The 16,187-nt window shown below is 40.3% G+C and overlaps 1 protein-coding gene across 2 annotated transcripts in view; it reads left to right on the forward strand.

Moving 5' to 3' along the window:
• Positions 1–198: 198 nt before the first annotated feature.
• Positions 199–16,187, forward strand: part of EFNA5 (ephrin A5) — a 211,704-nt gene continuing 195,715 nt past the window's right edge. Inside the window, exons 1-3 of one of the 2 annotated variants that reach the window (XM_063320489.1) lie at positions 199–331; positions 833–1,005; positions 1,177–2,192. In XM_063320489.1, the coding sequence (XP_063176559.1) occupies positions 2,068–2,192 (125 nt within the window). In that variant the 5' untranslated portion in view covers positions 199–331; positions 833–1,005; positions 1,177–2,067. Of the gene's footprint in view, positions 332–478; positions 1,006–1,176; positions 2,193–16,187 lie in introns of those variants that run through there. The other variant, XM_063320488.1, reaches the window with a different exon arrangement.

The raw sequence follows: 16,187 nt of genomic DNA on the forward strand, positions 1-16,187 counted from the left end.
TCAGGTTTCCAGAAGGTGGGGTTGGGTATTTTTTTGGCACGGAGGAGGAGAAGCTGGGGACGGCGCCTCCCTTCTCGTGTTGCAAGCCAATCAGGTCGAGGTGTTAAAAAAAAAAAAAAAAAAAAAAAGGCAATCTGTAAGCAAACAGCAGGCTGTGCCCTGACTGGCTGCGCCGGCAAATCCCCCCCTTTCCCAAGTAAACTGCATGCAAAAATCCCACATGATCAAGCAGCAGCGCCCGTGCTGCGACCTGGCTGCCTGCGCCTCCTCCTCGGCTGCATCCATCACGCACACCGGCGCCAGATCCCGCCTCGGACACACGCGTGTGCATGTATGTATGCGTGTGTACCTCTATATACCGCGTATCTGTCTCTGCGGCTGCCTGTCGCACACACGCATGCACAGAGCCAAGCCAGGCTCCTAGCTTTTTCCAGGCTGCTGATGTCGGATTTACACGCAGTGAAGGGACCGGTCATTGCAAAAGGGGGCGTGACTGTTTAAAGATTTTTTTTCCCTCCCATAAAGCAATTTATTATTTTTTTTTCAAAACTGACTTTTGCCCCTCCAATCCTCGTCGCTCTTTACGATCCCTCCCTGCCTGCCGCTGCATTCAAGTTTATTTATTTGCCTGCTGGCGTGGTATATTTTTCCTTGCTGCTCTTGCTGCTGCTTCAGAGGGAAAAGGGGAGCAGCTGTTGGGCAAGACCGAGAAGAAGAACTGGGGTTGTGTGGTTTTTTTTTCTCGATCTCCTTATGTAGTCATCTGAGGGGTGGATTCTTTTTCTCCCTCACCCCCCTCCCTGCTCTTTCAAACTGTTTTGTCCTTCCGCAGAAGTTGATGTTCCCGGGACTGGACCCTGCTTTATCAAAGAGAGGCTCCGGGAGGCTGAAGCAGGAGATTTCCGCACCTCGCCGTATCGCTCCGTTCGTCCCCCGAGCAGGAGAGGCCAGCCAAGACCAGCATCATCAGAGGAGTTTGCAGGCTTGATTTTCCACTTCTCCGAGGTTTTGCTTTTTCCACGCCCTCTCATAAAACAATTTTTTTATTTCCATTTCCTTGGTTTCCACGCCGCAATATTTATTGGATTGGCCCTTCTTTTTTTTTCTGCCCCCCCCTTTTTTTTTTCTTGCCTTTTTTTTTTTTTTTTTTTTTTTTCCGCCTTTGCTGTTGCTCAGTCCTTGGTGCATCCACCGCCCAGGAACAGGAAGGACAAGAAAACCACTCCACAAAGTCTCCTTCAAGACACTCTCTGTGCTGCAGAACAGGCTCCCCAACTCCATCAGCGCACCAAACAAACTCCTCAGGGCTTTTGCTCTCCCTCCCCCCCCTTTTTTTTCCCCTTTTTTTTTGTCCCTTTTTTTTTCTTTTCCTTTTTGTTTGTTTTTCATTTGCCGGGGGGCGGAGGGCCAGGAAGGAAGACACAAACTTTGTACTTTAAGAATCTGCTGATACTTCTCGCCTCTCTCCTAGCCGGCGGCCTTTAATTTACTGCCAGGACCCCCCGTGGGCTTCCAGGGGGAAGATCTCCTTCCTCTCCTCCCCGCTCCTCTCCCCTCCGTCTCCCTCTCGCTCCCTCCATCCCCGCGTCCCCCGGCCGCCCCCGAGCCGCGGGGCCGCGCCGCCGGGGCCCGCTCGCAGGGGGCGGAGGACCGGCGCCCCTCGCCCGCCCGCCCGCCGCGTCGGCGGGCCGGTGTATGTCGTGCCGTGGGCTCCTCCGTACGGGACTCCCGGTGAATGAGCACCGCCCGCCGCTTGCCGCCGCCGCCCGCCTCGGCCCCCACCTCCCCTTGCCGGGGTGAGGCTCCCTGAGGGACCGCGGATCGCGCCTCCCTGCCGGCTGCCCGTCTGCGGCGGCAGGAGCCCTCCGCTCGCTGCGGCGCGGCTCTCCGCGGAGCCCTCCCGCTCTGCGCCTCGCTTTTTTATTTATTTATCCCCCCCCTACCACCCGCGCCCCGGCTCGCCCCCCACCCCCACCCCCATTTTTAATTTTTTTTTTAATTTCATTTTATTATTTTTGCCCTTTTCCCCCGCCTTTTTTAATTCTTCCCCCCCGCATCCCGGGCGCGATGCCGCACGTGGAGATGCTGCTGGTGGCGGCCGCGGCGCTGTGGGTGTGCGTGCGCGGGCAGGAGCCCGGCGCCAAGGCGGTGGCCGACCGCTACGCCGTCTACTGGAACAGCACCAACCCCAGGTACGCGGGGCGGCCGCGGGCGCGCAGCGGCGGGCGAGGGGCTCTCGGCGCCGGGAGGGGGTGAGGAGGGGGCGGGCGGGGAGCGGCGCCCCAGCGCCGGCGGCTCTTACCCGGCGCCTGCAGAAGCTACTCCGGCAGCAAGATGGGGTGGAAAACTTTTTTTTTTAGGAGGGTTAGGGCCATAGGCATCGGCGGTGGGGCGGGTGGTCGTGGTATTTCTTTCATCTTCCCACCCTCCCCTTCCCCAGCGCTGCACCAGGTTAACCGCTTCGCCGGGCTCCGGTCCGTGGGCGCCGGGCGGATGCGCCCCCGCTGCGGCGTGGGCGCCCCTCGTAGCGGGGCAACCCGCGCCTGCGGCCGAGCCTGCTCCGGGAGTTTGGGTGGGATGAGGGGGTGCAGCTAGCGGCCCCCGGCTTGTGGCCCGGCGGGCTCCTGCGGTAGCGGGGAGCCGGCCCCGAGCCGCCCGCCGGTAGCGTGGAACCGGCCCCGGGCACGGAGGCGGGGGTCTTCCCCCCCGGCGGGACGGAGCCAAGCCGGGACAGCCCCGGGCAGCATCGCTGTCGGGGGAGGCAGCCGCGGCGGAGGGTTGGCTTTCCCCCTGCCCTGCCCTGCCCTGCGCTGCCCGCCCGGCGGGGGGCTCCCCCGGGCAGGCTAGAGGTAGCCGTGAGGAAGCGAGGTAGGTACGGCGTCCCGGGCCAAGGGGGAAGCCGGTGCCGCCGGGGCCGGGACGGCTCATCGCCGGTGTTCCCGTCGGGGCTGAGCGGTGCCGAGGCAGCCTCCCCGCTCCCGTCGCGGCCAGGCGCGCCAGAGGTTTTCTGACGGCAGGCTCTGCGTGCAGTTCAGCGAAGCCTTCTCCTGGAGAGGCAGGTTTCGTTTAATTTTTCTGGAGTTTTCCCTCATGTTTAGCATCAGGAAATTTCAGTCTTGCTCCAAATGGTATCCATGTGTTTGGGTAAAAAGTCACCTGGGTATTAAATTTTTTGCCTTGCTAAAGTGCGTGTGAGCAGACTTACTTTTTTTTTTACTTCCCCATATAACTGTCAAGCTAGTCTAAGTAAATTTGGGGACATTTTATCTTAGGTTATCTCTTTTTTATGCTTCTGATACTGCTGTTTGGTTCGAGATTAGCACATTGATTTTTGTCACAGGTCATGTTTTTTAATAGATCTGTGTTGCCTGCAGAAAACTCCTCTACTCTGTATTCCGGAGTGGCTTCAAAATAGGTGATGCAGAAGTTAACGGGCAGAATTTTCAAGTGCCCAGAGTTAGCTAGTCTGTCCAGCACTTTAATGCTGTGTTCCTGGTAACAACACCTCAGCAATAAATAGTTGGCACAAAACGCTTGAGACAGAGGATTTATCCAAAGTCACAATAATGCTTGGGAATGATGAGCATCTGTAATTTTAAATAGTGATCTCTACATTTTCCTCTCTTTATGGGAGTTACTTGAAAAAAATTGCTCAGAGTAAATAAGACGAAAAGTTACATTTCACATCAAACACATCAAAGAACATGCGTCTCAAAAAATTGCTTGTCTCTCAAAATCAGAGTTTTTTCTGTTGTTGAAATGAAATGTAACTGCTAGGAAAAAAAAATAAAGTAATATTCACAAATCCCACTGGGCAGAAGGAGGATTGTTGAAAGAATAGGTTTGACTAAATGCATACGTTGCTGGCATAACAGCTAGAATACTTCAAAAATAAACTTACATTCAAGATTTTTCACTTCTGCTCTCTTGTGTGTGATGAGCTTACACAATAACTGCACATAGGTAAAGACAGTTGAAGGTACAAGCAATACTTGCCTGGTCAGTAGGTATTACGCATTGAATGGATTTGTAAGGATTCCAGTAAGTTTAATCATATTTTATTACTCTTAATGAAATCTCTTCTTAGTCCAACATTAAACAGCATCAGACTGCAAAGAAAACTTAGTTTTGTTATTCTTCCAAACACTAGAGGAAGAGTTAATTGTAAGATGTTTCTAAACCTTCCCTTTTAAAAACAAACATTTTTTTTCTTGTCTTAAAATACTCACTGGCTCTCACAATGGAAGTAGCTATTTGGACATGTCATATTTGTCCATGAGTTAAACATATGAGAAAGAGCAGGGTGCAGATCTATTTCTCCTTTGTTTTATACAGTGTACGAGTTTTTGTGTGCTTTCCAAGTTACATGATAATTACAGAAAAACAGGCAAACACCTGAATGGTAGGTGTAAGAGACCCAAAGAAAAGAAAACATTTCTGTTTTGAATTTGTTTCATCAGAATCTAACCTGAAGGCAAAATTCACTTTGGTTATCAAAATTTTTAGAGCAGTTAACAGTGTTGCAGGAGTAACTTCACAGTGATTGATCTGCTTCCAGAAACAGACTCAGGAGATGAACAATCTAGTTTTTATACACATAGAAGTAAGTAGGGATGCTTACTTGGTCGTAACGATTTGAAATTAGAAGACAAAATATATTGTCGTAAACAAAAATGCCGCCATTGTGCTTTAGCTTACTTCTTTATTGCATTTATTCAGAATTAACAAACTGCTGTAGAACTAATTAATTCACTTAAAAAATGAAGTGTTGATAATTGTGGTAGTGATTAAAGGCACTCTAAATTAAGGTTTCATCAAAACTTTGAAGAATTTAATAATGATTGTATTTCCCTCAGATACGATGGTGTTTAGGTTTTTAGTAATACACTCCAGCAATTTATTGAAATACATAAAGATCTAATCCTTATTAAAAGACACATTAGTAAATTGATGAGTGGCCCAATTGACAATTGTTCCTGATGCGAACAATATTTGGTAAATAAAAAATCCTAAGAGTCTATTAGCAAAATTCGTATTACATTTCTTGGTTAGTTGCCAAAGTTCTGCTAGAACAATTAAAAAATAATGTTCTATGATCATAATTGTTAGCATGTATGAGTAACAAAGTAGTATATTCTTACAGAGCCTAAGTCTTTTCTTAGAAATGTTTTAAGTATTCCCGTGTCTTATTTTTGTTATGTATTTAATTATCAACATACACAAAGTACCATAAATGCTGTAGTCCAGTTCCAGGTGAGGATGTGTTTAAGAATTAGGATTTCAAAGTATAATAAAATCAGGTTTTTTAATCCTTTCCTTGTGGATCGGAACTTAATCTTCAAGTAAGCTTGAAGATGTGTCCTAGTATTTTTATTATTTATGTAGGCTTAGAATTAAGTGTACATAAATTCTACTTATCACCTTAAAAGTGTGTTAGTCTTTCAGCACTGTTTGTTATGTGTTCTTACATAGGACAGTGAAATAATATCATCAAAGAATATTATTCTGAATCCAACACTTAAAATAGTTTGGGGAGTTTGTTTTGTAATGGAGCATATTTATTTAATCCTGATTACTAGTGTCCTTGTAAATAGAATTCAGCCAAAATGACGTGTAACTGGGCCAAATTTTGAAGCGGTTTACGTGCTTAGTGCTTGCTACTGCTTTTAATCTTGTCAGAGTTCAAGCTGAACTACTTGCTGTAATTATTGCTACATTTTTCTGCTTGCAGGTTTGTGCTTCAAGATTGTGGTTTATATTTAGGTATTTCCCTATAAGTTGTTTCAGTGGCAGGTTATGTAGCTTCATAAATTGTTACTAGTTTCAAGGTAGTTAAAAAATGGTTGCATTTCAAGTCTAGTTTCTGGTCATATATAGACGCCAAGCCTTGTAGTCTCACGAAAGCAAATATTTTTTTTATTAGGAGTATTACTGGGTTTGGCTGTATCTTACACAAGAAAACTGTGTATAAAGTTACATCCACAAGAGAATTATTATAAAGACATAGGATGCAGACATATTTTCTGTTTGTGTATTTGTGTGGATAATAAAATCAAGAAATCAGATGCTAATTAGAGAATTCAGAGACTGAAAAATCATTTCAACTGGTGTGTTCCCATAATTAAGCTTGATACTACAATTTGATCAATATCGCTAGAGGTTTTTTTTAAAGATGGATAACTTGGAAGCAGCGAACAGAAAAAATGAGTGGATGCTTCTGAAAATTCTATGTATAGACCAGAATTGCACAACTTGGATGTCTAAACTTAGGTGAAATTTGTATCTGAGTATTTTAGGCATTAATTCATAAAAGTCTATGATTTCCCCAAAGTGCGTACTGACACCCTTAAGTTCTGCTGTGGTTGTGTGGATGAATGGATATGTACTTAAGTGCCTCCCTGAACCAGCCAAATGCATAGACTTAATTTTGAGAAGCTCTGGCCGCGGCCGCTCAGGCACGCCTGGCACTTCTCGAGAGTACGCTGGCCGGCTGGATGGATGTCTGAGTATCCTACCATCCATTTGTACACGTTTGCAGATTTCACCATGGCATGTTGGTTGTATGTGCTGAAATCATATGGCTGTTTGTTTGCTTTTTTTCTTTGGTTTGGCTTTTTTGTTTTCCATCTAGAAATAGTTCTGCCCAGGTACGGAGATGAGGGAAACCATGCAGAAATGGCTGGAATAGGAAGGAGGCAGTTACATGTTGTCAAGAACAGCTAAGAAGCTGGAGATGAAGAGGGGCAAAATCAAGGCATTTGCTTTGGTTTTGGTATTCCATGTAATTGTTACTTGTCAAGGGAAGCATAAAAGCTTAAGTGTTTGGGATATACACACGTACACACAAATATATGTATATTAGCGGCCATTTGGAAACAGCATAGCTTGTATTTTGAGAATATTTTATCCAGAAGCTTGCTCTGAGAGCTGAAGAAATCTCTTACTGATTTCTCATAATTAAAAGATCAGCAATAGAGCCTTCAATTCTTTACACCTACTTTCTGTGCTTTTAGTAGTTTCACTAACACCTTGTGTCTCCAAAAGAATATTGGTGTTTATTTTAAAAGTGGGGTTTTGAAACAGTTTGAGTCATTCTATGGAAAAAATACACAAAGAACAATAGTTTCACTGGCTTCCACCTTCGTATGAAAGGCACCTTGTTAAGTGGTACATGGTCTTCATGAAATGCTTCTTATTAAATCTTTTCCAAATGGACATAGTGGGGACACTTCATTGCATTCTTTCTGCTCTCCTTTTGGAGAGGGACTGATAAAGATGAGCCTTCCTCTCTCTCCCCTGTTGCTATGATCCCAGCAATCTACTAGCTTCATGCTGGGCTGAGAGAACAAATGAATGCAATTAGTCCTTCAGGAGTCATGGTCTTTGCATTCATACGGAGAGGCATATGTAATATATATGCATTCGTATGCATTTCAAAGTATGTATATGTATACTTACGCATATATGCATATATATGTATGTATGTATGCATTGAAGTGTGTCATTAGAAGGTGATGTAGTGTAGAGTAAATCATTAATGTTGTGTGAGGAAAAAAAAATCTCTGAAAACGCAATTTTTTAATTTGTGAGCTCTTAAAGGCTTAGAAAATTAACAGCTTTATGAACTAATTCGCAGGTCCCACCTTCCAGCTAATTAGACCTTTCGTTTTAAAGTAAAAAAAACAACTAAAAAATTATTTGCAGAATCTGTGTTTTGTTTTAGTTCTTGGCCATCTTTCCATTGTGCTGTTTCTTCGCACACTAGTAGTCCCCGCGTCAGTAGGTGGGCAGGTAAATAAGCAAGTACTCAGGCACGCAAACATAAAATGAACGAGAGAAGATTGCAGGGATATAATTTGAGAACTCCATGGGCTTATTAAAGTACCTTGTTACGGCCTCTTCCTAAACCACTCCTGTCGCCGGGCAGAGTCCTTCATCCTTGAAATGTTAAACTCTTAAGAAAGCGCGTAAAGAAAGCTGGTCATTTGGATCACCTTAAAGAAGATGCTAACGAAGATGCAACCTTTCACGGAGAAAGCATGGGTAGACAGTAGTTTGTCCATAGCTGTGAGACATACCTCTTTTGCTTTGGATCACTGCTTCTTTTTCAGGTTGTTCTTTTTTAATGCAATTAGAAGTATTTTGGAACTGGGATTTTCTTCCAGTAATCACTCTTTGCTGTCCTATCCAGTTCTGAGCATTGTTTTTTAAAAAAAGTCTTTAGTCTCATGATTAATCTAATCTTCCAGTGTTTCTGAATGGTGTAATTCACTGTTGAGAATAAAGGGCCCTGTTTTGTTTAAGTTTTCGTTGCACTCGTGCTTAAAATTTAGTCAGTCAGCAGCACACCAACATAATGAAATGGAAACATTTGGTTTAAAATAAACAGACACATTATTGAAATTGCTTTCTGGTGGTATTACAGTTATTGTGAGTAAGCTCTACTGTAATGTGCTTGAGCATAGCTGAATGGAAGAATAGAATCCTTCACACATTAGAAGTCTTCCTTGCATTTTTGCGTACTCCCTATTCATTGTAGTCTCTACAAGCCAGATTATAGTTGAGCTCAAGTAAAATGGTGGGTATTATTTTATAGTGTGCAAACATGTATAGATGTGTGAAATCCTCTTTTTTAAGAAATTGAGCAGAGATTGTTACATTACAAAACCACAAATTCCCACTCCTACACATTTTTTAAAATAATTTGTGTTAAAGTCAAGTATTTGAAAATATATAAAAAAAGGTTGCTGTTCCACAAGGATTGAGATATTTCTCTCGTAGCACGCCAAGGTTTCCAACAAAAGAAAAATACCCCCACCCCACCCCCTTTTTTTTTTTTTTTTCCCATCTGGGGAAGCATCCTTCATATTTTACTGTTGACAGGTGGATGAAAATACATTGTTAGATCCTAGTTTTATGAAAAAAATGAGTTTGTTTATTTTTGACTGCTGCAAAATGTAGAGAAATTGTTTGATGCCCATGTTCTGTTAACTGGTATGCTAGGAGCTTCATGGCCATTTTTCTGTTAAATTGCACGACCAGTAAAAACGCTGTCGAAAGAAAAATCAGCTAATGAGAAGATACAAAAGAGTCCTGTTAATTAGCAAGATCTGCTTCAATAGCTAATACCAATTTATAGCAAATTCTTCAAGTTCGGCAATTTTTACTTGAAAAACCTTGAAAACTACAATTCTTATTGTCACTTGCATTATAATCTAGTGGAAGAATTTACCCATCTATGCTGATATATGGTGTGGAAAAAAATGATCTTAGACTGACAAACCCTGTAAGTACAGTATTAATTAATTTTCACTTTGTTAATTTTCTTTTCCGTCATTAAGTCAGCATATTAATCTAACGAGGAACTTTTCAACAGTAATACCTTCAATAAAAAATTTTACTTCATGTTTATCACTGAGTATTTTTTTTGTTTATTTTCATCGAACTCTTTAAAGAACCATCTTATTTGATAAGGCGCCATTTTCAGTTTTTGATGACAGTAATGAAATGTTCCTGGAGTACAGAGTAGGAATGATTTGCTTCTGAATCACCTGGTGAGGCTAAAAACTGGAGTAGGAGATACGTTTGCTTTGACTCCGATCAGCCTCTGCTAAAATATCTTTCTGTTCCATTCCTGAAGATAAAATTTGGTCTCATGACATTTGAAAGGATGTGTATTTTGACAGAATGTATTTTGTGCCATAATTAATGTTTGCGGTGTAGCACTGACATTCTTTGTTCGTTAAAATAATGTAATTTTTCCTCCCCAAAATATCTCATTTTTTTGCTTGGGGATGGATCCTGGCCCATGGCGAGCACATTCACGTTGTGTGAGTTGTTCATCAGTAGTAGTTGAGCGCTGTGGCCTTTCCCTAGTGGGTAGCAATGTAGCGCTACCTTTTTGCTTTTGTGGACTTCAAAGTAGTATTTTTTGTATTCATATTACAGTTCAGAATAACTTCCTTCTCTCTACAGACATACAAATCACATTATCTTATCACACAGGGAACTGCTAAGAAATATGTATAATTTTTTATCATACTAGTGCTGTACATAGGATTTTTAATTTTAACTTTATGTTTGGTTTAATTTTGTAAATAAATTTAAGTATCTTGTCTTAGTCTGTGCCTTTGAAACTGGAGCTGAATACATTCTAAATCTTTTCATCAAAACGAAACAAAAAATACTAAATCTCTCAATGTCTAATATTTTGTTATTTTGGCAGTGTTGTAGAAGTAAAATATAGATGCATTTTTTGTGAAGAGACAGAAAAAAGTAAATACTGGTAGATTTGATGATGATCTTTGAGCGCAGTGATCAGTCTGTGATGCTGGTTCATCAGCGTTAGATAAGGACTGCTAGCAGCTTTAATGATGTTGGGTCCCCTGGAATTGTTAAGAGTTGCTGCAAAGAAATTTGCTAATTAATGTTGTTAATGAGCAGGAAAACCAGCTGCATTGTTTTTTTGGTTTTTTGGGTTTTTTGTTTTTTTCTTTTTGTTTTGTTTTTGTTTTGTTTTTGTTTTGTTTTTGGGGTTTTTTTGGTGATTTTGTTTTTTTTTACATAATGTCTAATCATATTCTTAAAAAACGGTTATGTATTCATACAGGCAGGGCGTTTGGTGAGCAGAAGTTAACAAAGTAGGAGCTATCAATCCTGCTCTCTTTCCTATTGTTTCCAGAAAAAAAGGAAATAAAGAGAGACTCTGGAATTTGAAAGTATTGACCTTCTGACATGCACACACAGCATGGTCATTGCACTGGCACACAAAGTGCCTTAAGCCACCATAATGGCAAACTGCATTTTTGAAGTTACTGATATGAGAGCCAGCTGGATGGGGGATGGACAGCCAACATTGATTCTGCAGCTATTTGCAAGTTACCGCTTCAGAGCCAGACAGCTTCACTTTTATATTCCCAAATTTACCACTTAGGAATAATGTTGCTTTGTTCGGCTTAGCCAGGGGTTTGTGACTGCTACATAGATTTAGAACCGTTTGGTCCAGAATTGTGTGGTCATTCTTCATAGAGATCTGCTTCACAGAGTCATTTCATTCATCTGGTGGTGGGGGAGGGATGAGAAACAGTGAAGGGACATTCAGATATAGCATTCTTCGAGGAAAATGCGCATCCACATTAGCTACTCGCTTTTTTAAAGCTTTTTAAAGATAAAGGCAGAGATTTGGATCAAGTAGTTGAAAGCCAGTTCAGACCCTTGTCTTCAGACTACATGTGGTCTCCTGGATAGCCTCTCCATGCGTAGTCTGGAAAAGACCTAATATTTTATATACTGCAACAGCTCTTCCCTCCCCTGCTCCCCACCTTTTTATTTGTTGTTTTTGTTTGTTTACAGTTATTGCTCCAATACACTTATACATCTTTTTGCAGTTCTCTTGGGGCTTGGTTTATTAAAAATTAGTGATCCATCACTAAGCGAAGTACAGTACAAATACTGGTGCTCCCAAAAGGGAGTTTTTGTGCCAAACCAGAAGAAATAATAGGGATACAAAAGCTGCCAAAAAGCGTGTCTCCCAATTGCTAATTAATCAGGCGAGAAAGCACCTCAGCAACTGCAGTTGAATGTGGGACAGTTTATTGTAAATATTGAATAAAGATATGTTAAGAGGGCATAGTTCTTTTTATTCATAGCTATGTATAATTAAAAAAAAAAAGTCAGCTGTGCCAAAGTTAGTGGGGATTTCTTTTACATTGATGGCATTGTCAGTGGATAGACCTCTTTCAAAAAACCTCATGCTACTTTTGAATAAAAATAATTACCATTTTGTCTATTTATTTTTTCTATCCGTTTTTAAGGTGGTGGTTATTAATAATAGTATCTGTAGACAATAAGCAAAGCTTTAGAAAAGACATTTTAAAAAACTCATGTCTTCAGTAATCTGGGTTACAAGGTATGGGAGAAAAAGAACCATTGCTGCGAATATCTGGTATCCAAAGCTGCCAATCACTTTTGGCACAGCTCCCATCATGGTCGCTGTGCCCGTAATTAAATGCCTGTCATTAGTGTATTTTTCCATAACATTTACAATGGAAAAGGCAAGGGGTCCTTGCAGAGCTATGGCTGTCAGGGGAACAATAAAAACTAATTACACACTCTGCTGTCACCATTGTCAGCTCTGCTTTTGGGGGGAAAGAACATGGAAAGTGTGTGCCTAATAATTATATATATAAAATTATATATATACAGTACCCAATTGGGGAAACTCAGTTATAGTGAAGTGACATTTACTTGGAAGTTTATTATTCCCGCATTCAAAAGATCTTAATTCTAGGGTTGTATTTGTCCCTTCACTTACGCCTAAGTTGCATACACTTTTGCCTTTGCATTTCAGTCAGTTTTGCCTTTCTCTCTTTCTTTCCGTCGTGCACACTTTCTGGTGAACGGAGCTTTCCAATAAAATTGCTGAGATCAAAGCCGGTATTTGCCTGCATTTATTAAGTGGGCGCAAATCATCTTATCCTTTGTATGCTTTTGCTTGTGTCCCGCACAGTAAACCGGATAAAAAAAAAAAAAAGAGCGGAATGAAAGCAGCTACTTTGCATGTTCACCTTTTTTTCTGGTTTCAGCCCATGATGTGCAGGTCATCTTCAGCGAAATCAGGTTTAAGATTTTGAAGTACTGCAGTGGTGGCTTTGGTGAAATGTGTGCCAGGTCTATTTATCAATGCATAATTATTTCCAAATGTTATAAGCATAAGTGCATAATTGCAGAGTGAATTATCTTGAATGCTGTCCTTAAAGACATTGAAAGAGTGAAGTTGTGCCTTCACACTAGTATTTACTTTTTTTTTTTGTACTGTGTAAAATGAGTAATTTATTTAAGCAGTTTTTTTTAGCCCACTGATGTAAGGAAGAATAGATCCTTAGAATCAGAATTTAGAATATATTTATGTACTTAGAGTTGCAGACAGGAGCCTTGTGGTATTTTTGAGACTGCTTGTTGCCTAACTGTCTTAGATTTTATTTCTGCTTTTTTACACCCATAGGTACTTAAAAACCTTTCAAAGAATGGTCTGTAAAGCTGATTATGGAAAGTAGTTTAAATAAATATCCTAGTTTTTAGAAGTTGCCGAAGTCAGTAGGAACTGGTGGGTACTAATGAGGAATGGGATTCTGTCTATTTATTTTATTCATTGGAATTGTATGCCTCGATAGATACTATAGGATCTAATGTTGTTTTGTTGTTTTTTTTAAATACACCACCTTTTGATGCTTTTTTATTGCGGTATTTTCGGCTGCGTTCAGATCCAACTGTATTGGAGTAAAAAGATTCTCCCACTGCTTTGTATGGGAGTTGATACAGGTCCTGTATTGATGACTTTATGATGTAGTTAATGAGTAAGAGTTTCAGTAGTTAGCATTGTCAATTTTTGTGGAGCCACACAATTTGTGTGAATCAAATCTAGTGAGAGCGCACAAGAGCATGGGGCCCTGTGTGTATTTGTCTGATTAGGTCCCAATAAGTTCTAGACTGAGATTTTTTTGAATAGTTTTTGCAGAATTTGGACCTCCAGCTTTCCAGGGATGAAGGGGGTAAAAGTGAACCTGGTGGAATGGGTAGTTACTTTGCCATCAGCGGTTTCAAAAATGAGAATTGTCTTATCATACATGATTAGCAGATAGGCATTAGTGAAACTCTGAGGTGCTGAATGCCTTTTACAATGGAGGACAATTTGTTTATGCCAAAAAAATCATTAATTTAAGATCACGAAGGTAAAGTTAATTGGGTATAGCGGTACACCACTGGGATACAGGTTATGTATTTTCCAAAGCACTTTATGCCATATACTGCTGTCTTCCTGATAAGATATTCCTTAAAGATGGGATGGATCTTGTGAATGCCCAAATAGGTTAGAATTGTTTCCTCACTGAAATAATTAAAACACTGTATTAGGGAAAGAAGTCTCTCTTTTCTAGAAAATAGAACAACAGTTTTCTACAAAACAGAAGCCTCTATTTGGCTGTAGAATGCTGCTTCTCCTTGCACATGTAAAGTCTTTAATATATAAAACATGTAATCATGTAATTTATTACCAGTTTATCAAACTAGTGAGCGGGTATTCTTGTCATGTGGCATGTCACTGTATTCTGAGGCTGCTGGACGAATCAGAATGAATTTTTCTTGACGTAATTTCATTTAATGAAGCACCAAGTATTACATTTTTATTGATTTCCAGTGGACTTTCTGATATCTAGGGGCTATGAGATACAACGTAATGAGAAGAAGATGCATCTTTCAGGAAGCGTGGTGCATGTTTTATTTGAGAAGGCACATGTTGATGAAATAAACAATTTTTCTTAAAATCGAGGCACACAAAAAAATCAAGTTCTACTTCTTAAACTGTATGCATTGTGCATACATTTGAAATTTGATCATGTTTTGCAGTCTCTGTGTTGGTAGATCCAGTTATAAGACATTAGGCCCAGTTTAATGTTACTTATATGTATTTGTAGTGAGTTGCCTGCAACGTTCCCAGAAATTTTTGAAAATTTTCTGTGAAGTTGATTTTTAAAATATACTTCAGAAATGCCCTCTGAATGTTTAATGGCTTTTTATGTTGAGTTTACAAATGTTGTAAAGGAATGCACAGAATTTTATTGAAGAACTTCTGTCTTAAACAGCCCTCAGACAAACCACTGTTACAAAAAATAGTAGGAACACTTCCTGCAGAGAACATGATAATTTTGTAACATGCTTAATAACATAATCCTCACTTAAAAACATGAAATATAAATGAGTCTTTCAAAAGTTGTATTGTAGATAGGAACTTCACTAGTAGAAGTTCAGTACATTTGTTGAAGGTTTTGAGAGTATAAAGAGATTCTTCATTAAAATAAAAACAAAAGTGTTGTTATTTGCAGTATCTTTAATCAAGGTGGTATGAAATTTCTCATTAAGGTTAAGATTCACATTATCATAACAAGTGACAGTGTGGGTGAAGAAGAAAAATTAATTAGAGAGGTAGATCATACTAGTTTCTCATTATATCATGGCTATTCACTGCATTCAAATTCCAAGCAAACCTTTTCTCTATATCTCAATTATATAAAACTTACTTGCAAAGAACACTTTATGAAGAGAATCTCCAGTTCACTGTTTCTAGTCCAAAGCATGATAGTTAGCTTTAAAAAAAAAAAAGTATTTTTAGTGATTTACAGCATCACTTTAATATTACTTTTTCAGACCCTGTCTCTGACTGAACTTCATTTTATGGCTTACTGTAAAAAGAAATCTCCGTTTTCCATTTTTCATACTAGCTGTCTTGATTTAGTGCTGATATAATGGCCTTCTTCAGAACAAAGCATTTGGAAGAGTTTCCTAAGCACTTTATTTTAGGTGTAGAGTTTGGAGCGAATATATTATTACCGATGAAAGCAATTTTGCCTTTCTAACTTCTGTGAGTAAATCAGACCATTGCAGTGCCCAATTAGTATTTCTGTACTGTTTCTTTTCTTACGTGCGACAGGAATGATTGCATCTTCTTTGTGTGGTTATTTTCTTTGTAAAAGTAGTACAGCAGGTGCCTACAAGACTTGATTTTTAAATTAGAATTAGTATCAGGTAGGTGTAACCCAATCTTCTTGAATTGTCTCTTTTCTTTCATATTCAGCACCACTCTTAAGACAAAATGTCCTCTGCTTTCCACACTGTAATGAAAATGTCAGCGACAAAGCAAGTCTTGGTAGTGTCTTAGCCCCAAAAGTATGGTGATGTACCCAGGTAAAAAGTTCTGTGGTTTTCAGTTAAATGTGCTAGAGATTAGTACTGTTACCCGTGATTCCTATTAGGGATAGTAGCCTTAATGGCTTTGGTCTGAGAAACATTCCCCAGTTCGAGACAGAAAAGAAATAATTACTTTTTTTAATATAAGTGCATAGGTTTTAGAGAGAACCTTTCTTGCAGTCTCTACTTATTGTGGTCCACTTCACTGCAGTAATGTTCTTACCGAAATAATATATCAGAAGCAAGCATAGTGTTTACACAACTATGCCTTGTCAGTTGAGAAATTATCTGATTAATACAGAATATCCTGATTTGTGATAACGTGGGATTACTTTTTTCAACAGTATTCCATAATAAGTGATTGGGAATAGGCTGTAAGTAATATCCTGCAATATTTATCTAATGAGCAGAGGGTAAAAGAAATAGTGTGTTAACACACTCTGACC

This window comes from Chroicocephalus ridibundus, chromosome Z (genome assembly GCF_963924245.1).
Source record: "Chroicocephalus ridibundus chromosome Z, bChrRid1.1, whole genome shotgun sequence".
Lineage (NCBI taxonomy): Eukaryota > Metazoa > Chordata > Aves > Charadriiformes > Laridae > Chroicocephalus > Chroicocephalus ridibundus.